General features: G+C 45.0%; 1 protein-coding gene across 1 annotated transcript; it reads right to left on the bottom strand.

Moving 5' to 3' along the window:
• Window positions 1–227: 227 nt before the first annotated feature.
• On the bottom strand, window positions 228–17,587 carry ARHGAP1 (Rho GTPase activating protein 1). Its single transcript, XM_009082623.1, has 13 exons — window positions 17,398–17,587; window positions 16,490–16,582; window positions 6,000–6,087; window positions 5,628–5,759; window positions 5,043–5,129; window positions 4,348–4,446; window positions 3,544–3,651; window positions 2,373–2,449; window positions 1,893–1,970; window positions 1,205–1,337; window positions 938–1,041; window positions 572–702; window positions 228–395 (listed from the first exon to the last, which is right to left on the bottom strand). The coding sequence occupies exons 1-13, from the start codon at window positions 17,534–17,536 to the stop codon at window positions 228–230; spliced, it is 1,437 nt and encodes a 478-aa protein (XP_009080871.1). The 5' UTR covers window positions 17,537–17,587.
• Window positions 17,588–22,047: the final 4,460 nt, after the last annotated feature.

Genomic DNA, 22,047 nt, shown 5'->3' with positions numbered 1-22,047 from the left:
AGTGTGCTGGTGTGGGCTGGCCTGGATTCAGGCCTCCGCATCCTCACCCAGCCAGAGCTGCAGGTCTCCTGCTCACTTGCACACTTTCACTACCATCTCCACAGCCCTCACTCTGCTCATCACCCAGAGGATCAATGGTCCTTTTGTACTGGAGGCAGCTTGGTCATAACTCCAAGACAAAGAAGGGGGAAGGTGGGCACAGTGTGCTGGTGTGGGCTGGCCTGGATTCAGGCCTCCGCATCCTCACTCCTTCTGGTTTTGAATTTGGTAAAGGTATTAATGGGGTTGATGGCTTTTAGGGTGATGGCTACATCTTTGGCCCACAGCAGATTTGGGCCAAACACGACTGCCAGGTTGGCATTTGTCATCTTGTTTCTCTCACTGTGAGCAGAGACCTATACAGGAAGGAAAGAGACCATTGTGAATCCTACAGAACAGCAGAGCAGCTGCCCTCTACCAACCCCAAAGCCAGAACTGACATGGCAAATGAGAGGAGAAAAGCTGACCAGGCCATAACATAAGAACAGGACCAAGAGCACTGTCAGTCAAAGTCCAGATCACCACTCGTTACCTTCCCACTTGCTAGAATAGCCATGCAGTGTCTTTCTTGGCAGCAGAAAGTTCTGTAGGGCAGATCTGACACCCCTCTTCTACTCAGGTATTTCACAATTGTACCTCCACCCTGGGGAGCTTTCAGCTTCCCTGGTACAGACCATACAGGCTGTATACCTGCACCTCTTGGGTTCAATGCCCGTCTGTACCTCTCAGCATTATGACAAGCAACTGCTCAGGCTAGTTCATCATAATCATTCTTGATCTTTGTATGGGAAGAACATAAGGTAAATAAAAGTAATTCCCTAGCTTGAGACCTATTTCCTCTCAGAGGAAAAGAGGGAGCAGGCAGTCAAAAAGTTGGAGCATTCTTGGAACAGCTCACCTGCACCAGAAAGGCTGTCAATATATGGAGCACTTGGTAGTTTTCTTCTGGCAAAGTCTGGAGTGTTTTGCGAACAACATCCACACGATTCTCTTCGTCCACACCTAAAAATCAAGAGAGACAGGACGAGCAGGTCCATGAGGAATCCTCAGCACCTATCCTGATGAAAGTCCTGTTTGTAGTCACAGCATATCCCATGCATGACCCCCGAAGGTATCTTTGCCCTTAGCCAGTGCAACATTCAGGGAATAGCACACTTGTAACAACTCACTCTGGAAGCTGACAACATGGCTATAGAGACCAAAAGTGAGAAGGGGCTCAGGTAGCTCCCTCAAAAATGTCTTGAGAATCACGGCAGGGAGGTGGACATCTTCATACTGCTGGAAATCTACAGGCACACCTGAGAAGACAGAGCAGAGACTCAGTGCTTGCTGGGCAAAGCAGGACCTCCTGCAGACAAGGATGAGACATGGTGGTCAGAGCCCAGAATTAAGGAGTTTCTTAAAGAATAGAGAGGGTACTGAAGCATCACATCTTCTAGCAGAGTGAAAAATGTGTCCCAAAGTCATATGCAAAACACTTCTGAATCCAGCACTACATCTTCAGAAGTAATCAAATGAAATATGACTAAGTTTCTTCCTGGTCATCTTGAGTCCCTCCAGTATAACCAGACTAAGATGGTACACCCCACCCCAATAAACATGGAAACTTTCAGAAAAAAATAATAAAAAGAAAAGGGCAGCAAGGGGAACATGACTGGGAAGGAATATGCTTTCCACACAGCTAGAGTATCAGATGCTGCTCCCTTGCAACTCAGGTTATACCCTGAGATGAGACCTCACCTACAGACCTATCAGAGAAGGAACGGATCAGTGATGGACTAGTTCCAACACAGTTCCAGCTGGACAGTATCAGCTAGGCAATGAGAGGGGCTCTGATGTATTTGGGCACTTACCCATGTTGTATTTTTGCTGGACCTCTCTGACAACCTGTGTATTTGCTGATCTCCGGAAAATCCCCTCTGTAGCAAGAGCTGTGAAATAAGAGCAGATGGAGAAGAAATATCAGACATGTGAGAGTCTCTAAAAATGCTGGCCTTAACAATCATAAATCCGTGCTGTGGGGAGCTCAGTCACAAAGGTCAACAAGTCCCTTTCTTAAAGTACAGCAATTCTTTCTGCTTCCACTACGAGACAAAGGATACAAAGAGTACTTTGCTACTCTTATACAAGTGGGAGTATGGTCAACTGGAAGAAAAAAGTTCTCCTAAGCCCTGCACGATCTCTCTTGAAAGGTTAACTCATCTAGTACAGGCTTTACACCTTATTCTATACTGCTGTTCTTTATCTTACCACATTCTCAATGGGAGAGAATGGTGGAAGAGAGGCCACTGACATGGAATTGAGAGGGGCTGCAGCTTCCCCCAAACACTTACCATGCTCCTGCAAATGAGCAATGGTGTCTCTGACCACCAGAGGAACAGGAGACTGATCAGGGCTCCTCTCCCTAAGACTGAGGCAAGAGACAAAAGGTTACAAATGACTGGTCCTTCCTGCCCTGCAAGCAGCCCCTGAGTCTTACAGTTGCCCACACAAGCTGTATCACATAGGATCTTGCTATTCCAGTCCCTGCTTCAGCCATTATTCCAGCCTTATATCCCCTTCACCCCTCTTCCCCTAGCAAGGCTGGTAGTTATGAATCAGCTGAAAAGGGCAAAGCTTCCTATCTCCTTTCCCATAAGAGCAAGGGCAGAGAGAAGTTGAAACATGAGAGAAATATATATGGAATCATTTTTGCCACCATGCTCCTGGGACAGAAGATTTATCAACACAATGGCTGTCAGAGAAAACCTAGTAATGCCAAGGTGTTCACTGCCACCCTGACATTCGATTGTCCAGACTACTTCATAGCATGGAGCTGTTCACCCCTCTCAGGCTACTAACAAGCTCAGGCACACAGCACCATTGGGAAACACCACTTGGGAACATTGTATTGAAGCTGGTGATTCTGTGTTCCCAGACTGCCTCAGATCTGTCTGGTTACACAGTACTGGCTCCTCCTCATTTCCCAGGGAGACAAAATCACACCCAAAAATACCTTCAACACTTTCTCAGTGTCACTAGTCCTTGCCAGTGTCTGTATGTCTGTATCACTGTGCAGGAATGGGGAGTGGGAATCAGTACACAGGTAAATAGAAGTGCTTTTAATATGCAATTTATGATATGGAAAAAACCCTAAGAAACAGATCTGCAGCACTGCTCAAACAAGACAGCAGTCCTAAAGACACCTCCATCAGCCTCCTACAGACTTCCTTTGCTTAAAGGACATTTCTAGTGGCATAAAGCTGTCCCCATGGCCCTTATTTTGTTCCTCCCTTAGTGACCCTTAGCTGCAGAAACAACCTAACCCAGGCTGAATAGGGTGGAACTGAACTGAGTTAGTCAGGATCTGTACCAGAGCAGAGTTCCTCAGGAAAATGATTTGTTTTGTGGGAAGTCTGAAATACGAGAAATTTCACAGCCATTTTTGCTGCTGTTCAGTTATAAATACAGTGACATCATATTAAACAAGTCAGGGCAAAAGCAACACAGTGCAGAGATACTCACTGCTGTAGTGAGACTCCAAACTGCTGGTTTGGCAGCGGTGGGCGTGGGGGTGTTGGCTTCTGGGGCACTTGTAAAGGTTTCTGCAGAGATCTCAGGTATTCATCATATCTGTGGCAAAACAGACTAGTAAAAAGCCACTCCACCTCCCAGAAAGTACATGAACCCATCACTGCACACCCACTGGTAACAGCTCCAGCCTAATATGGATGGGTCCACCTATGCAAAAACAGGACAGGCAGCTCTGGAGCACAAGAACAAACATCTGGTTGCCAGGAAAAAAAGTAAGGAGAAAGGAATGTCTATCCAGAATGAAGAGTTGGAGTAGCTGAGGATGACAACGTGGGCAGGAGATCAGGACAACACTGCTTTGATGAGACAGATGCATGCGTGTGTGAGGAACAGGGAATCAATCTGGTAGGACTGAGATTGTGGCAAACTTGGGAAGCCCCAAAGACAAGCTGAACTGTGCAGAATGAGCTAAGCAGGTGCCCAGACACAGCAGATGCACACCATGAGCTCCAGGTCAGCATAAAAGTCCACATCTTGCAGAAAGTCCCTGAGGGGTGAGTGGGAGAGGCAGGATTTGTGCTCCATTGTTTTTCACTCCAAGACAGAAAGGGGCACTGGGGCCAAGGACACCCAGGAATGAGTACGGAGATAAACAATAGTCTTTAAGGCAATTTGTCACTACTCCTTCCAAAACCACTGCCTGAGTGGAACAACCTCTTCATCCTCTTGCCATTCCTTCAAAAAAGTCCCCTCTCACAGAGCCCTAAACAAGTGGTAGACAGGCAGTATTCTCACTTCAGCACTTGGCTTGGGATCCCCAACTGTTCCAGCTTCACATACTCCTCCAGCTCACTAAGGTAATTCACATAAAAAATCTTTCGTCCAAATTTAAAGCTGAAAAACAAAAGAAAATTAAGTGAATCAGGAAACCCAGTAACAGACCTGCCTTCTTACAGGAAAGGAGAGCAGGAGTCTGCAATGAGGCAAAGGGGTAGGTATGGCTGAGCAGCAAAGATGTCACCCACGCAGCTCTCCAACTTCATCTATTCTACCAGGAGATGCCAAGACTTTCCAAGTTACATGAGAAGCCCTAGCAGCAGCAGGCTCCCTAAAATGCTGGATTTCTCCTTCCTATGTTCAGCATTAGGCTTGAGAAAGTTTTGCTGTTAATTATTTTACAGAGTTAGGATTTCAGCAACACAATGAATTAAATATAATTTGGACTTTCATTATTAGCAGAGCTTGAAACTTCTCATTTCTATTTGGCTAGATATAAAAGGAGAAGCACAGAGCTGCAAACCCTGCAGGTCCCCAAAATGGTACTTCCGGTGTCCGAATGTTTCTGAGCACAGAAATAGGAGCAGACAGCATAAGGTGAGAGACTCCAGGGTAGGCCTGGCAGCCTGGGCTCATCTTGTGCCCCACTGAAAAAGCCTCATTGTTTCCATGCAGTGTGAGGATGTGGCTGAGACTCCTATAGTGTTTCCTACCTGATCAGAGGCTTAAAGAGAATCAGCAGGGTCTTGATGAACATTGTTGGGTGTACAATATACAAGGCTTTGATGTTCTTCTTGTACCTGCCAAGAAAAGCCCACTAATGATGAACTGTACTTCAAGCAGAGGAACCAACTGTGCCAAAAGGTTAAGGTACCCTGGCTACTCCATTCCTTTTGCACTGAGCCTCACCACTCCCCAGCACCCATGGCCTCTGCTCTCCCATGCTTTGTAGCTGTGTCAGGCCACTCAGCAGCCTAAGGGCATGCTCTACTGTATTCCAACATTCACCAAAAAGCAGCAAGCAGCCTCACCAAGAAGCAACAATTATACCATGGAAGTGACACACTTGCGCTGGGTCCTGGTTTTGCTGCTTGCTGCTGGCCTAAAGGATGTAACTACAGAAGGAGGTGTTTATCCCATGATTCAGCCTGCAGTAAACAACAATCCAATTCCATAAGCTGGAGAAATAAGTGACAGTAAATTATGATCACCAAGCTACACAGGGGGCCTGAGGAAGATCATCTATGTTATGCTACAGAACAGCACATTATAGTCTTGCTTGCTGCAGCCTTACTCACTTGCGATCAAATTCCCTGTAGGCATCCCGCAGCCAGCTCAGGGATGGCTTGTTCTCACTGGTCAGGCCATGGTGCAGGTACACCAGTGTGTAATCACTCTCCACATATTGGTCCAGTGTGAATTTCAGGTACCTGAGAAGAGACAACTTCTAAGCAAACTTTGTGCTCTGCTACAGAGGGGCACTTCCTCCCTTAGGGACTCATTTTTGTGTGCTATAACGGAGGATTTGCATCCCCAGCAATGGAGGTAAGTACCTGGGAGGACATGTCCAGCTAAAGAAGCTACTGCAGATAGATCTGGCTCCAGGAATCCAGCCCCTGAGAATTAGGTCAGGCTTAAGAAGTTAACAGCAGCCTTCTGACTCTACTCACCCCAGCAGTTTCACATGATCTAGCTGATGACTTGGGGGCATCCGGCAGGCACTGAACAAAATGACTTTTCTTCCGTATTTGTCATCACCTACAGATGAAATGCCAGAGATTAGACAGAGTTTAAGGACTACATTGTGGCCTTGGCAGCAAGGGGTAAGGAAAGAATGGAAAACCACCATAACAAGGCAGAAGTCTGGTTTGCCACAGCTACCAGCAAAGCTAAACTTGATTTTCAAACGTTACCACAGACCTAGTATAGAAGCAGAAACCTGAACACCAAGGGCCTGGCAAGTCAACAATAAGAATGGAGAACAGAATCTCTGCTTCAGCAGTGAAAGGAGAGGAAGGACTGGAAGCCAGGATGCCTCAGGGCATGTAGGGATGAAGGCAAGTACAGAGCAGAGTGTTCAGAGCATTAATCCTGTTAAGCTGTCCCTGGGCACTGCTCCTGATGCACACGTGTCCAGGGAGGCACAGGGAAAACTGCCCCTCACGGGCATGGTAACCACTCCTTCCATCCTGCACACAGTCCCAGACTAACTGCTTATGGTACGTTGCATCTGTTTCTTACTTCACCTGAAGCTCAGTCCTGCACACACAACAAAGCCATTTCATACCCTGGAAACCAAGAAATTCATAGAAAAGAAGCAGTCCCAGTCACATCCCAGAGATGAGAAACAAGCATCATCATAAACCTCTTCTACAGATGGACCAAGTAGGGCTGCTGGATTCTTCAGGGGGATTGTAGAATAAGCTGTTCACTGCTTCCTAGATTTTCCATCCACAGAGATATTTTTCCAGCCTGAGCTGGAAGGAGCTGCAAAGTGCGGCACAACAAAGCATTCTTTGTAAATACCAAGCAGAAAGCAGTTCCCATCATACTGGAGCCAAATAACCCATAAGGCACCCTCATCTCAGGGAGAACACTCCCAGCGACCACTTGAGACTTCAGAGACAACAAGTTGTTTTCTCCAAAGCAAGTCTTTGAACACTGGTGCATTTCTGACAGCAGAGATCTTGGCCCCATGAACAAAACTCAAGCAGATGAACATGGCCAGGCTTAGCAGACATGCTAGGGAAATTCAGAGATTAGGTAAGTAAGAACCAGGTCACAAATCTTTTGGACATACAGTCTGAATGAAAGTTGGATTCTCTCTCAAACACAGCACCCAATCCATTTATTCCTTCGAAATCTTCACAACCTTTTTGCCTCTCACCCTGCTCTGAAAGCTGTGTTTTCTTGTCAAGCAGAAAAAGGCAGACAGTGGAAGGGCCTATTGAGGTTACAGTCGACAATCCTGTCCTTCCTCCCCAGTGACAACCATCTCATACAGACCACAGCAGAGAAAAGCAGCAAGGCGCACTACTTGTGCAGGACAGTCCTACAATACATCATTCCTCTTGAAATAAATCCTTCTTCCCACATGAATTTACAATATTCAAAGCATGCAGTCATTTTCCCACCTTTGCATGGGCTCTGGCCCTCAACTACTGCTTTGTTATACTTGCCATGCAGCAACTGAAATCTCAAACTGAACCCTGGAACAGGAAACCTGAGGCGTCTGGGAGTACTGCCTGTTAGCAACAGATGACCACTTGGTGCTGCAAACAGCAGCCAGAGAACTCATATACACCAGCCATGACGTTCAGATGCTGCTAACCCTCTTTTACCCTCATCTTGGCCAGAAGAACAGATTCTCTTGCTACTTTTTATTTTTTCCTCACAAGTCCCATTTTTGAGAATGTCACCATACAACACAAGAGACAGAATTTATCGATGCACATAAGCCAGAAACTCTACAAAAGCTAGGGACACTGAGGCAGCACTAGGTACAGACCAGGAAAGGGGTGGCACAGGCCATCACATTGACATACACATGCAGAGATAAGAGGCAATTAGGGAGGATGCATGACCCAGAATGCAGGACTAGGAGAGAGTGATGCAAGGCTCATCTGGAACAACCAGATACAGTCACAGCCAGGCCACAAGACCAACATCACATTGCATATCCCATGGTAGCCCACTCTCTGCCTAGCCCAGAGTTTCTTGGTAGCTTGCTATGAGCTTTAGGGTCTGATCTAATGTACATAAGTTGTCTGTAAAACTAAGCACAGGCTACAAAGTCCCAGGCAAGAAATATAGCATGTTATGACTCTTCCTATTGGTCTTGAGCAACTCTTATATCTCTGTCTGGAGAACAAAGGGCAGAGCACCAAGAAGATGGTAGCATTTGAGAATCTGTTGAGTTTTAAAGGGATGAAAGAGAATGGCCAGAAAAGCTACAGATCTTTACAGATAACTATGCTAAATTCAGAATAGGTGCTATCTTCAGTTAACTAAGAGGCTGCATTTCACACCAGAGTGGATGGTCTGAGGGCCAGAAGCAGACTGCAAGCTTAACCAAGGCAGGCCGTTGTGGTGTGCAGTACAGCACCATGTTCCTGCCTCATTGTGGGTGGCCACACACTCAGCTCAAGCTCCCGAGCACTGATTTCCAGACCTGACAAGTCACAAGTCAGGAACCAAATAGCTTAAACAGCTTTCTTAGGAATGACATAGAAGCCTATTCAATAGGCAGGGCCTATTCAAAGTCTAGAATCTTGTTCCTTATATAGCCTTGGTGAAAAGGTCTGTGAGCACTGATAACAAATAAACAGACAATCCATGACTGGGGAGACTGCATGTTTCCACTGGACAATTTCCAAGACCAAGTACATCAAAAGATAATCTATAGTCCCCTGGATGACTGAAAATGGAGTGGTTTGTTTTGCCTTCCAAATCAGAATGAATTTATGCATGAGACCTACAAAGGAAGCAGCATGCGCATTACTGAGTTCTGGGTTTTGCTCCAGTTTCATCACACTTAGCTCAGGCTGTCAACACAGAAACTTTCAAAACAACTGACCACCAATCCTGTTTCCACCTGACATATCTGATCAGGCTGGTTCCTCTAGACATGAAAAAATTCAAAATTCAGCATCAAAGCTGAACAATCAGTCATTCCAATTTATAAACAAGAACCTAAAGCCCATTGCATGCACTCTTGGCTGTCAGAGGAAACCGCCTGCAGGTGGCCTCTCTGCCTCCTAGAGAACAGATTCTTATCGGGTTTGATCTTTCCCAGATGCTCCATCCCTTGTACTATTTGCTTTCCTGTTTGCAATATTAATCTCATGTATCTAGGTTTTCACCCCTTGTTTGCAATTGCAAATAGCTGAAGTTTCCACTGAACACAACTACAGACCATGAAGTAATCACTCAGCTACTCGGGCTGTCTCCCACCTCTCCCAGATGAGGAATGCTCCATAGTTAACAAGTCAACAAAGAAGCAGTAATATACCATCAGTACTCACAGAGGGCCCCAACTTTGCAACTGAGTTCATACACAGAAAATATCTTCAGTCTGCAGTGGAATTAAACTACCTCAGAGCAAGACAGCAGCCAATATGCAAAGCCTCTTCAGTCAAAACAGCAGATCATCTAAAGTGAAATCAACTTGTAGCACTGATGGACATGCTAATTCTCCTGAACACTGTTATGACACTTTTAAGGGCCAAACTCAGTTTTTCCTCTCGCCTGAAAAGTGGCATTTTTAGGGCACTTCTGAGACAAGGGCCAAGGAAATTCACTGCTGTGTTTCCAAGCCATCAGTGCAGGGCCAAACTTCTAAAAAGGCCGAAGACTGTATATTGAGGCTAATGTTTCAGAATGAAAGCTGCAGGAATACAAACTTATCACAGCAGAAATTCAAATCAAGATAGGAGTACTGTCCCAAGACAAGACTCTATTAAATGAAATCTTTACAGCCAACATGGAAAATATATGCTTAGCTTGCAAATCCTGCTATGTATTTCTAGGTAAATGGAAATATATCTGTTATATAAACTGAAATATAGCCACTAGCCTTTATGCCATGATTGGATGCAGCCTAACTGCAGCCCAGAGACTCTGCTCCTTCTAACCTTCATCAGGTACCCTCGGCTGGGTGCCCATCTCAATGAAAGATTCAAATGGGAATATCCTGGTACTTTGATACTGAGAGAATGCAAATGGATAAAACTTGCCACCAAAAGTAGGTGTTATTGGTAAAACGGCAAAGTTAACAAAGTTCAGAGTCAAGGAGAGGGCACCATTACAGAACAGCGAAACATCAGTGCACAAGCTTCACAAAGCTTAGGATGTTTATCAGAGTCACTGTCAGCAAAAAGCTTATCTAATTAATTTCAAGCTGTGCCAAGCTTATGGTGCAGCTGGGAATCGTTTTAGTATAGTAGACTTTAGTTGCCTATTGAATTCCATAGTGGATTTAGCCCTGCAGGAAAAGAAGATAAGGATCTCAAAGTAGAAGTATTTTAATACATGACATCTTCCACCTAGATATTCCCAAGATCCAAATACTGTCAGATTCAGAAAGCCTTACCACGCAAATATAGCTTTAACTGATTCAAAATATACTGGAGGGTCAGATTAAAGGATACAACCTGGGAGGATGTCTAAGACCAATAGAAAATGGGGGAGAAGAGTCCACATAACAAGCGAGAAACAGCATTTCCATGGATTGTGGGAAGGTCTTAGCCTGCTGTTCAGTAACAGCAGGAAGAATTTTACACTTAAAGAAGTTTTCATCTACATTGAGAAGCATGAAAGCAGCCAAATTCTTAAGGCTTAGGATGGAAGTCGGGAGAGCATTAACAAATGCTCAGTAAGCACAGAGCAGTCTAGCACAGCTTCAGACTAGAATGGCGAACAAGTTACCAAAACACAACATATCTGCAGCCACAAGGAGAAGAAAGATATAACAGTTGCTTTCAGATGAAGAATCCAGTTTAAGTGCCAGCTGCTTGGCACATGAGTGCAACAGCAGATCATGTGAAGCAATCCTAGGATAAACTTCCAAAGCACACATGATAACAAGGTAAACTGGAGTTCAAACTGAACTGGTCCAAGCAGGCCACCACCATGACAGGAGAGGAACAGGATTTACATTGAGACCCACGAGTCCCAAAGTGCCCAAAGTAAAGCCCATGTGCCAAAACTGGCTCAGATGATTCTGCTGTGCCTGAGGCAGAGGTGCAGCCCTCAGACAACAGTTTTGTGCAGCCTTTGGACTCCTGAAAAGTTGCCAGTGCAGCCTAAGGCTGAGCAAAGTTTGGGCTCCCCTGAGACAGACCAGCTACAGGCCATGGTCATGCTAAAGGAATACCATGATCTACAGAACCAAATGTTAGTGCCACAAAAAAAAAAATCTACCTACCTGGTTGGGCCCCATCAAGTGTACCCTGGTCTGGAGGAACAGAAAAAAAGTTATAGCAAGCCAAGCTTCACACCCTTTCCCAGAAAGTAATCTTGAGTGTAAAGTCTCAGAGCCTAGCCAGATTGTCACTGGGATACATTTAGCTGCTGTCTTGAAGCAGTCAGCCTCCTTCCATTTCAACTTTACCCCATGCTCCTCTCCAAAACAACCTCATCTAACAATTAGAGACAATAACAGCACTCCCTGATTCCAAAACCCTTTTCTTGAATTTGCAACTAATTCTGTATAGTCACAGTAAAATTTCTGGCCCTTACTGTTACATACTTCACCTGCCACCAAAACAGCAAGTACTGTACTGCCACTTTTCAAAGGGTTAATTGCAATTAATTCTGAATATCAAGACCTCTGAACAATTTCAGAAGTGTACAGAGAACAGAACCATACCATATGAATAACACATCCCACAAACTGTTTTGCAAGAAGCTAAATTTCACTAAAAACCTGAAGATGGGACAATTCAGACCTTAACACACCCATAGCCTTTTTTACTTTTAAAGTTTAGTAGATTCTGAATAAAAGAACAAACTGCCAATTAGGGAAAAAAATTAAAAAGGTTTCTTTGGTCAGGGAGGGGTCTGTGAAGGCTTTTATTGTCACACAGCTCTAGAAAGAAACTCTCCATTCCCTTGGTCTCCCTTAGAAACTTAAAATCCCTTAGATACTCTCCCTTCCCTTGATCTCACATATCAAAGCATGGTGCACAAGCTGGGCTTGCTTTGGATGGGCTCAGTTCTACAGAGGGAACTCATCATTCTGCATCATATAAAAATTCTTTTAAAAAAAACAGCTACAGAAACTACATCCAAAAGCAGCAGAAATGCAGGCACCCTGTATTAATGGAGCCAATAATAATCTACCATACTGGAAGGGAAAAACACCCTTGTTATCCTTTGCTAATGGGCCTTTGCTGAGTCCATTAGTCACCAAAGACCCACTGCAGCACACCTTCAACACAAGTTTTGTCTGCCACTTCTACCTTTGCCTGCCCAGAGAAACAACAGCTATTGGTGCTCCAAGATTGATTTTACCTCCCCACGTCAATCACCAACAGCAACGGCAAATCATCAGCAGTAGTCACAGCCGTGGTACCTGCAGTCAACCACAATGTTTTTCGAGTAGGTTTTGTACCAGATTCACCACTGAAAACAGATTCACTGTTGAAACTGCAGACTCAATCTAGTAACACACAAGAAGGTACACCCCCAGTTCTCCACCTTGTTTTCCCACTTAAATCATAGGTCTTACACACAGTAGCACCACATCTTTCCTGCGAGGGCAGCCCTGCAGCCTCATAATTAATAGTGCGAGGCAGCACATTTCCCACAAAAACTAGCAGAAACATGCTCTGAGCTTCAGCAAAGCTTTGAAATCACTGGGCAAGGACTACATAGCTGGAGTAAATACTAATGGCCACTTTCCTGACCACTGATATACCAACTTCTAACCTCCACAGCAGTGAGAAATTCATATGTCAATCACATGTTAAGCCCCAGTTTTCTTATCCCCAAAGAAAGCAAACCAATTATTGTGTAAAATGGGAATGCTGATGCACATCATAACTATAGCTTTGTCTATTGACCACAAAGATATCACCAACATTTTGGACTGGGGAAGGAACTCATTTTGCAATGAGGAAGGAACATATTGGCAGAGCTGTCAAGAGTCCTGTGCTTCCCACACAGTCCCAGGTTTCCAGTAGGAACTGCAATCTCCAAAGACCTCCTTCAGACTATTATTATCTGTCACACTTTTGCAATTCAGCCTCTGCTAAAATTCAAGGCCAAAACTCAAGACACACACCTAGTCTGTCTCGAACCCCAAGAAGATGGAAACAGCACCTCTGCCATATAAGAACTGGCAGGAGGACACAAACTCTTAAACGTAACAGGAATTTGGGATAGTTCCTCAACGGCCTTTAACCAGAAGCTTGTGCTTCCTCTGAATGCTATGTGATATGAGGCAAGGAAAAAACCACACTCTGCAGAAGTAGTTTGCGCAGTGAAATCAAACCTCCTCTGTTCCAGCTTCCAGCCACATGTAAAGACAAATTTCACTGCTACAATGCTCACAAAGAGAAGCACTCAGTGTCAAGAGCAAAACCACACAGACACCTCTCCAGAAACACACACCTTAAGGCAGGTCTGAAAGGACTGACAGAGCATCATCTCTTTCCTTCAGAAAAACACTGAATCCCAGACCAAACAAAGGTTTCCTAAAACTAAAATATTCTGATTCCTAACAATACTCCAGTTCTGACTACTCCCTCAGATGAGGAAGTCTGGATGTAACACACTGCTGCACGGGGCAGCAACAACATGCCTGTTCCTTCCCCTTGGACAGCCTCTTCCAGCAAGATCCCAGTCCCAAGAAGAGACAAGAGCATGGCGCACAAAGGAGAGTCTCCAGGCACTGTTTTTAAGCAAAAACCAAAACAACCCCCCCCTTATTTTCCTAACAAATTTTGCAAAATGTTCTTCTGTATTCTTTCCCCTCTTCAGGCCAGATAGCCAGGAGATTCAAATCCAGCATGCCTTGAACTGAATCAGAAACTAAGGTCAGCTAGAAAATGAGTGTGCAAACCTTCTGTCATCTAAACTGGGCTTTTAGTAAGTTACTAACACCATGCCCCCATCCCACAAGAAGCAATTACTTTTCTGACCACACAAGATAACCCTAGGATCATGGAGTTCAGACTGAGGATGGAACCAGCCTTCTGGTTTTGTCTCAAAATAGCATCATCATCCCAGAATGCATTTCAGGGCAGGCAGGCAGGAACAGTTAGTCATATGCTTTCTGCTCTCAAGTGCAGAACAGGAAAGGACACATGACCAAGAGCTAATAAATCAGTAGAATGCACAAAACTACCCTTAATCAGCTGGCATGTGCTAGTATTTACAAAAGACCCAGGGTGGAGCTATTTTATTTCAGCTCAGCATGGCCCCTGATCATTACACCTGAAGATGCTGACAAGCACAACTTGTGAGGTTTTTATTCTCCAGACTACTTCTAATAGGATTTTTCCAGATTTTCTCTGATTGTTTGACTCCAACAACAACCCAGCCCTGCCTGATTCTCTGAACAGTTAAAATTATTAATTATTGACAAAAAAAACCTGAACAGCTTCACCCCAGAGCCTGGATTACAACTCAGGCCTCTTTGATCAACTTCATAAATCCTCTTTCCAGAAGATGAGACACCAGCAAGTCTCAAAACTACATGGCACAAATCCTCTATCCAGAGCTGTGTTCATGGCTATCCCAGTGCCAAGGCATTGCACCACACTCCATGTGTGGGACTGCCACATGCCTTCAGATACATCAGCTACTGGTGAAAACTGGCCAGCAACAGACAAGAACACAAGCTTCTCTGAGCTGCTTCTGTACTATACAGAGACATAGCAGAGACAGAGAGTTCACCGGAAATAGAAATTTAAACCACGATGGGGAAGAGATCCCTTTCAGAATGCAGGCACAACTCCCAGTCAGCCATCATACCACCCCGAAATCTTTTCAGGAAGCTAGCTAATGCTTCATTTGCTATCCTAGACAGTGTCAAAAGGCTACATTCCAACAGCCACTGAGGCACACCTCCACTGCAGTGATACTCCATTCAAAGAGCTTGCAAAAAAATAAATCATGTTACCTTGGAACAGAAATCCCGCAGACAGAGTGGTGCTTACATCAGTAGGCAGCACACAAAGTGTATCCTTGGTTTGGGCTGACATTCCAGTCTTATCAATGTCTCTGATCTAAATTCTCTGCTAAGCGCTTTGTCTGAAGTGAAAAGCAGGATCACTTAACTCACCCTTTCCCAGAGTCCTGCTCTCCTAAATGCATTCCAAATATTCTAGCTATTATCACTGAAATGGTAGAATCCATACATCTGCCCCTTCCAAGTTTCAGTAGCAGGGAGACCAAGGTGCAGACCCCTATAAACCCCAGGCCTGAAACTCCAGCTCCCTGGAAAAGAAGGTTAGTAACACATTCGCAAATGAAAGCACTTCTGACAGATTTCTAAGACCTAATGACCCAAGTGTTAAACATCACGCCACTTCTGACAGATTTCTAAGACCTAATCACCCAAGTGTTAAACATCTCGCCCGTCAACCTGAACAGGAGACAAAAGACAACAAAGAGACAAAAGACAACAAAGTTTTAAGTTTGCCTTTATATCTTAGTTCCACAAAATATGAAACATGAGAGATTAGAAAAGAAAGCTCATTCTAGAAAACTACCTAGAAAATAATGATGTCAGGACAACTCTTACCAAAGTAAGTCCCTGATGCTCTTCCCTTTGTGGTCAAACCCTGCTGCAGAACAACCCTGAATCAGGAGGACTCCAGCTTGTGTCTGCTTTGCTGCAAATTCACATGTTGGGTAGGGACCAAGGTACAGAGAAATGGCAATAGGAGAGATAGGAGGTGGCTATAGATAATCAAGGAGGAACTGTGAATCAAGTCACAACAGGTTGAAGAGGTGTTTAGGTTTTTACAAAACAGGAAACACAAGACAAACTGGGCTGGCCCTTCCCTCAGGCTTAGCACAGCAACCTAAATAACATCCCCAAAACTCTTTCTTACTGAGTTTCCAACAGTAAATCACCAAGGGTTAGTGTAAATAAAATAATAGAGACAAGACAAGAACACAGAGAAAATCAAAATGCTTGTGACCCTGAATGATCAGGTCTTACCTTGTAGTGAACCATAGGCCTGTTGCCCCAGTTTCAGATTTCTGTACATGCTGCTTCTGGCCAGGATGGCCAGCTTTGGCCGTTCAGATATGAAAGCTGCCACCTACTGTGGATTACTGTCAGCTGAGGACGTTACAGCTGTATTGCTTCACTAGGTAATTTCTGTGCCACTATCACGCAAACACCACATTTCTGCTCAGGATATAGTCAAGAGCCAAATTTCAAACAATTGAGCAAAACAACTGAGTCTCACTAATAACATAGTTAAGACAGCAACAGCCAAAGCGGAATGCAAGTTTAACTGAGATCAATGGGAAATTACACATATCACAAACAGGGAAGAAGTTTGGTGCTCCTTCCCTTTATGGTGCCAGCTGCCATTGCTACTTAGGCCTGGCATGCAGCAGATGCCCTCAGAGTCCTATTAGAAAGGCCCTTCCTCAGTCCAGCTGCAAAGTCATCAAAGGAGAAAACAAAGACCCCTACCTGCTACCTCCACAATGTGGTGCCTGGCGATATCATAGTAGGGGTCATCCCACTGCAGGTGAGTGATGGGCTCAGGGGAACCTTTGAAGTCCTCTGCACAGAACACAAAGCACAAGCAATGAGAAGAAGGGATCTGAAGCACCTTGGCGAGGGGTACAAAAGAGACAGAGGTGGGAGAAGAAATGACAGCTTTACATGGGAGCAACTAATGTATGCACCTGTACACCTTGAAAACCCGCTTTTGAAATTCTGAGTGGCAAGAGCAATGATGACTTCAGAAGAGACCTGTGAGTTCTAGGAGGTCCATAGGTCCATGTGTCCTATGGTCCAGTCCTATGAGGTCCATGTGTCCTTCAGAGTGTACACTCTCTCAAACAACTGTTCAGATATGTAACAAATATTCACAAAGATAAAATTCAAAGACACCATCATGACTTTTTAGAGGAGGATCTTAGCATTGTCCCTTGGTGGATGGTCATGCTATATGCCCTCGAGCTAATTTCCCTGACCTCTTTGTGCAGCAGTTCATAGCAGAGGATTTTAGAGCAACAACTCAAATCTCGAGCCCCACCTCCCATGTGGAAGTTCGAGACCCTTCCAGTCCAGCAGGCCAAACTATCCTGCAAGAGACCATAACAGAGGGCACTCAATGATTTACCGCACCTCTGTAATGTCAGCACCAAAATGCAGCCAGGCATGGGACTGAGAAGAGTCTATTTACATCAGCTGGCTCTGTGCTTTTTAATGCTGTTCAGTAGCAGGGCTAATTCACTTGGGTGTGGTGCAGGTTTAATGTGTCTATAAAGCTTTTAAATGGAGCTGGGGCTCTCTGTATATGACCACAATGCTGCAAGACAAACAACTGCTTTTTGGCCGAAAACCAGATCCCAAAGGAGCAAGATGCTTACCTGATTTTGGAAAAGCAGGGGCTTCATCTGCTGGCCAGTTCTTATCATCTATGGAGGCCAGTTTGAGCTGGCCAAGGGACTGAGTGGTATCATCCAAATTCAGGTCATCCTGAAGCTCCGAGAGTGGGTCTGTAGCCATGGTCCCCAAACACCGCAGTTTATTTAGCTGCGCCTAGAACGAGGACTGCAGAGATCACTAGGTGAGACACAGAGATCATGATTTACCTCCCCACAGAGGCTCTTCCTCTTCTTACTGGTTTTTCCCAAATACTTCCTTATTTTTACTTATCCAGTGATTATACTTCCCCACACCCTTAATACAGGCAGGAACTTCTCCTCAAAGCCAGGAGCACCAACATATGTCGGATTCTTTCATGCCAATTGCTATCAAAATGCTGTTAGGAGCTGTACAAACCCTCTTGGTGAGCCTCTGACCACACCTCTGTATAGTTTCGCTCCTGAAACAGAAGCAGCAGCAAGACACTGAGGAAGGCGACAGGCTACACCAGCCCCTGCCTGATACACTCGCTGTACCAGCTCCGAGCTCCCCCTCCCTCCAAAGGGCTGGCACAAAGCCCAGCTGTTTCCACAGTTGGCCCAGTGCTGGAAACTTTCCCAGGAATCACAAGTCCCCTGCTTCTCCCCATAAGGGAGAGCTAGAGCTCTCAAAACTGAAGTGGGTGCTTCAGTGTGCTGGGATCTGAACACAGAAGTGAATAGCTCCTTAAAACAGGATTTTATAGGCTGAGCTAGTAAGACATGGAGAACAATATACATAGAATCAAGGAGAACAATACACATACAACCCTCATCTTTCAGCATCATCCGGTAAATCCTTTCTCCTACATGACAGCAAGCAGCAAGCACTATCTCTTTCATTTAAAGCCATACTGTCAGAATTTTTCACCAACCATGCCATAATACTGAGGAGAGCAAAGAATTAAGAAGGTCCAAGAAGCAGCCAGCTCAGTACATCTTCTGTTGTCTGCAAATATTTCTCACTCTCACCTGGAGCTGAAGATACATCAAAGCTAGGACTGAGCTAGCACAGTATACAGCACCTCCTAAGGGTACCAACTCTTAGGGACAACCCCTGGGAAACAGCTGTTATCCTCTAAAGTCAATGTCCTGGAACTAAGCAAGGAAATATTGGAAAGGACTACATAGATCTGGATTGCTCATACAGACCACACAGACAGTAATTCAGTGGTCAACAGGCAGCAAGCCAAGAGAACTGTAGCAAAACGACACCTTGCAATAGCAATAGTCTCTGTAATGCTGTTTGCTTATTTTGCATTATGAGAAAATCAAAGGGTTCAAAGATGACCCAAGGAGGCACAAAGCCTTTGTGCGAAAAATATATTCACGGTAAAGCTATTCCTTTAGGAGAACAGGGTAGGGGCAATGATGCTTCGCATCTTCCATCCCTAGAGCTTGAACACATGTATTTATCAGAGAAAATTATGAAAACAATTACTCAGATCCGAGCACAGAGGACTCAGCCTGTGAGAGACTGAGCACTGGAAGGCCTCACGTTCATGCTCAGGTCTATACTTGTGACCAAGCTTGGGGATGCATTTTGAGAGCACAAAAATTGGATATTCAGGGTTTTTCCTCTCCCTCTGGATCACACCCACCAAGTTTATTTCTTACTTCCTGTCCTCCTTTATCTGCTACTCACCAGTTTACAAACAGTTTACACCTCTCTGGGGCTCTCAAAAGGCTGGGAGCTATTGCTAATCAAGTGAAATGCTTCCCAAGATATGAAAAAGCATGGCATATATGGGCAGTGGATCACCAGGACAGCACATCAAACACACAGCGACTAACCACTGCAGCCAAGCAAAGACCCAGGCAAAATTATTCCCTGCCCTCTGGTGAGGGCTGCAAGAGCTGCCTGACCTCCTCTGATCTCGACAGGACAAGGAGCAAGAAATCAGGTTGTCTTGCAGTGAGCTCATCCTGGAAACACTAAGCAGTGGAGCCAAGGGACAAGAGCACCCCACCCCTCGCAGCTGATCTGATTTCTATGGTAACCACAGGCACTGACTCCTATGACTCAGCGAGCTTAAAGTATTCCCACAGCAGTTCAGCACACCAAGACCAAACACCCCGTGCTGAGGAAACATCCAGGGCAGTCTCTCGGTATTCCCAGCTCCCAGGGACTTCCGGGCCCTGGTGGGGACAGAGGACCTACATTCCACTGCTGACATCCACTGAGATGCCTTCATGTGAGATTCTTGACGACGCCCAGTAGCAACCATGTCCCCACAGAAAGGTCCTGAAACGCTTAACAACCAAATCCAAATGCTCCCACAGAGCAATGGTGGTACTGCCATAGGGTTAGCAAGACACCAAGTGTCCTCACTTGACCCTACACAGGTCACCACTTAGCTTCATAACTTGCAGCACATGATCAAAGGCAGAATAGCTGGTTATTAGACAGCACTGGGGGATTTCCCCAGAGACATAAAACCCAATCTCAGTGTGGAACCATGTGGAAGAAGGAAGTCATTACGAGGATCACACTGGAAAAAGAGCCCATCAGGTAATGCTCTTGCCAAAACCTTCCTTATCCCTTGGAAAAACAGACCAGACTCTCCAGGTACCTCCATGTGCTTTTCACAGCCAGCTCCATTCCTGTGCTCTAGGTTAGTGCTCCATGGTGTTAATGGAAGGATGCAGCACAGAAGACCTCTTAGATTTCAGTTCCTTCTTTTGTAGCACGCAGAAAGCCCCAGGACTTTTGCAGAATTTTCTGCAGCCCTTTCCCAACAATGCAAAAGACAAAAGCACGGGGTCTTATATCAGATAACCCTACAGCACTGTAGAGAAATATAGTCCTCTAAGTGCTTGGGAACTAGCAGGCTCTGAGAAGGAAAGATCTGGAATTAGGATGGCAGAACTACTCGAGGATCTTAGTATAAGAGTATATACTCCACTTCGTGACAGTGCAGCTGCATGAAATGTTTCCCTGTGCACTCAAAAATGATCCATAATCAGGACCTGTCATTAAACAGAAAGTCTGTATGTATCTTGGTGATATGGTTGTTAAAATGGGTGAAGTGGTTCTGACGATGCAAACGAAACAGCATTTCACCAGATTTAATTCAATTTTAAAACCACACTTGTTTTAGATATATGTCATGACAAGATGGACGTGATACACCCTGTATAGCCAGTCATAAGGTAAGAAAAATGACACACCTAGATTGAACAAGTAAAAAGCTTAGTCAAACTAAAGAATCACACTTGACATCAGAAGCATTTACTTACTGCCAGGCTCCAAAGAGCCAACTGTTTCCATTTTTCCAAGCATTTATGTATGTTTTCTACACCTACACTGGCTGACCTGAACACTTGCTGTCTAAGCTTTTGACCTCCTTGATAAGAAGGTCAACTTTTGACCTTCTTGATAACAGAGATGTGTAGGAAAACAGCACATTCTGCTAAAGAAGAGAAAACTCATCCCTTTGGAATAGAATTGTCAAACGAATTCTGAGCTGGAGATTCCTTATACAAAATCTCACCAGAATTTATCCAGGCAAGACCATTCACTTGTATCTATGAAGTCTTGGTAGCTGCTGTTCATGCAAACTATTTTTTGCTGCAATTCCAGTTTCACCGCTTTTCCATCACTTATTTCTAAGTTGCACCTGCTTGGTAGTTGCCTTTTCCTGTTTTTCTTCCAGATGTACTATTAATTCAGAAGTAAATCCACACACCAAAAGATGCCCATGCATATAGTACCATACCCTGGACCTGTACCTACAACAAAGAATTACAAAAGCCAAGTGGCCTTTTCTTCTGTGTCTGCTTAACAAGCAATGCTCAGACCCAAAGCAACCTCAGTTCTGGGATTATTTTTCTGACTCTGCTGCCATCCACACCTTCCAGTTTTGTCTCACTTGCACAAATGTCTGTTTTTATGTACACATAAATCAGGCCCCTGCACTTTGCTATAGCATTAAAATCAAGCACACTGCAAGACAAGGGACCAGTTACTCAGCAGCAGATCTTCAGAGTAATCACTTGCATGAACAAGCTCCAGAACTGAGACTCAGTGAGAAAGTCCATCCCAAGTCTTCCCTCACATCAAGACTGATGATACCACTTAGAGCATCACTACCCTGGTACTACCCTGAAAGAGCCAAAGGGTCAAGGGCCAGACCAGCTTTGCCTGGCTCAGGGCAGATACACTATTGCTCAGGGACCCTTTGGTCCTTCACTACTGTAACTGGCTTTTGATTGAGCAGCCTTCCCTCCTTAATCATCTCAATCCATTTGCTGAAGGCCACCTTTGTGCCCGCTAGAAATGCATCCCAGCTAGCAGTCTACCTCCTCGCAGCGGTTCTCTGGAGGGTCAGAGCAAAAGCACTGAGCTCTCCAAGTGTCCTCTCTGGAGCTGCAGCACAAGGTACAGACTGCTGGAAGCGCCGTGCAGGACCTCCCCATCACGCAGGAAGCATGTGAGGCAGCAGGGCACACACACGGGCCACACCTCTCCTGCTCACCTGCACTCCGCTTCGGCTGAGCTCCTGTGACAGCCCCGAGCCAACCTAAAGATTCAACTACGAGAGTCACAAATTTGCTATTTCCAGCGCTAAAACAAAAGCACAAGTCTCCACAGTACACGCCAACAGCTGGGCA

Source organism: Acanthisitta chloris, unplaced genomic scaffold (assembly GCF_000695815.1).
Source record: "Acanthisitta chloris isolate BGI_N310 unplaced genomic scaffold, ASM69581v1 scaffold25729, whole genome shotgun sequence".
Taxonomy (NCBI): Eukaryota; Metazoa; Chordata; class Aves; order Passeriformes; family Acanthisittidae; genus Acanthisitta; species Acanthisitta chloris.
Note: the sequence above shows the minus strand (reverse complement) of the source record. Positions and strands in the feature narration are given on the sequence as shown.

Excerpts from the sequence above, each read along its gene's own strand:
- ARHGAP1 (XM_009082623.1), bottom strand. The coding sequence starts at position 17,536 with ATGGCTACAGACCCACTCTCGGAGCTTCAGGATGACCTGAATTTGGAT. Across the intron at positions 1,971-2,372 it reads TGCTCATTTGCAGGAGCATG|CTCTTGCTACAGAGGGGATT; the intron begins GTAAGTGTTTGG and ends CTTATTTCACAG. Across the intron at positions 396-571 it reads CTATTCTAGCAAGTGGGAAG|GTCTCTGCTCACAGTGAGAG; the intron begins GTAACGAGTGGT and ends CTTCCTGTATAG.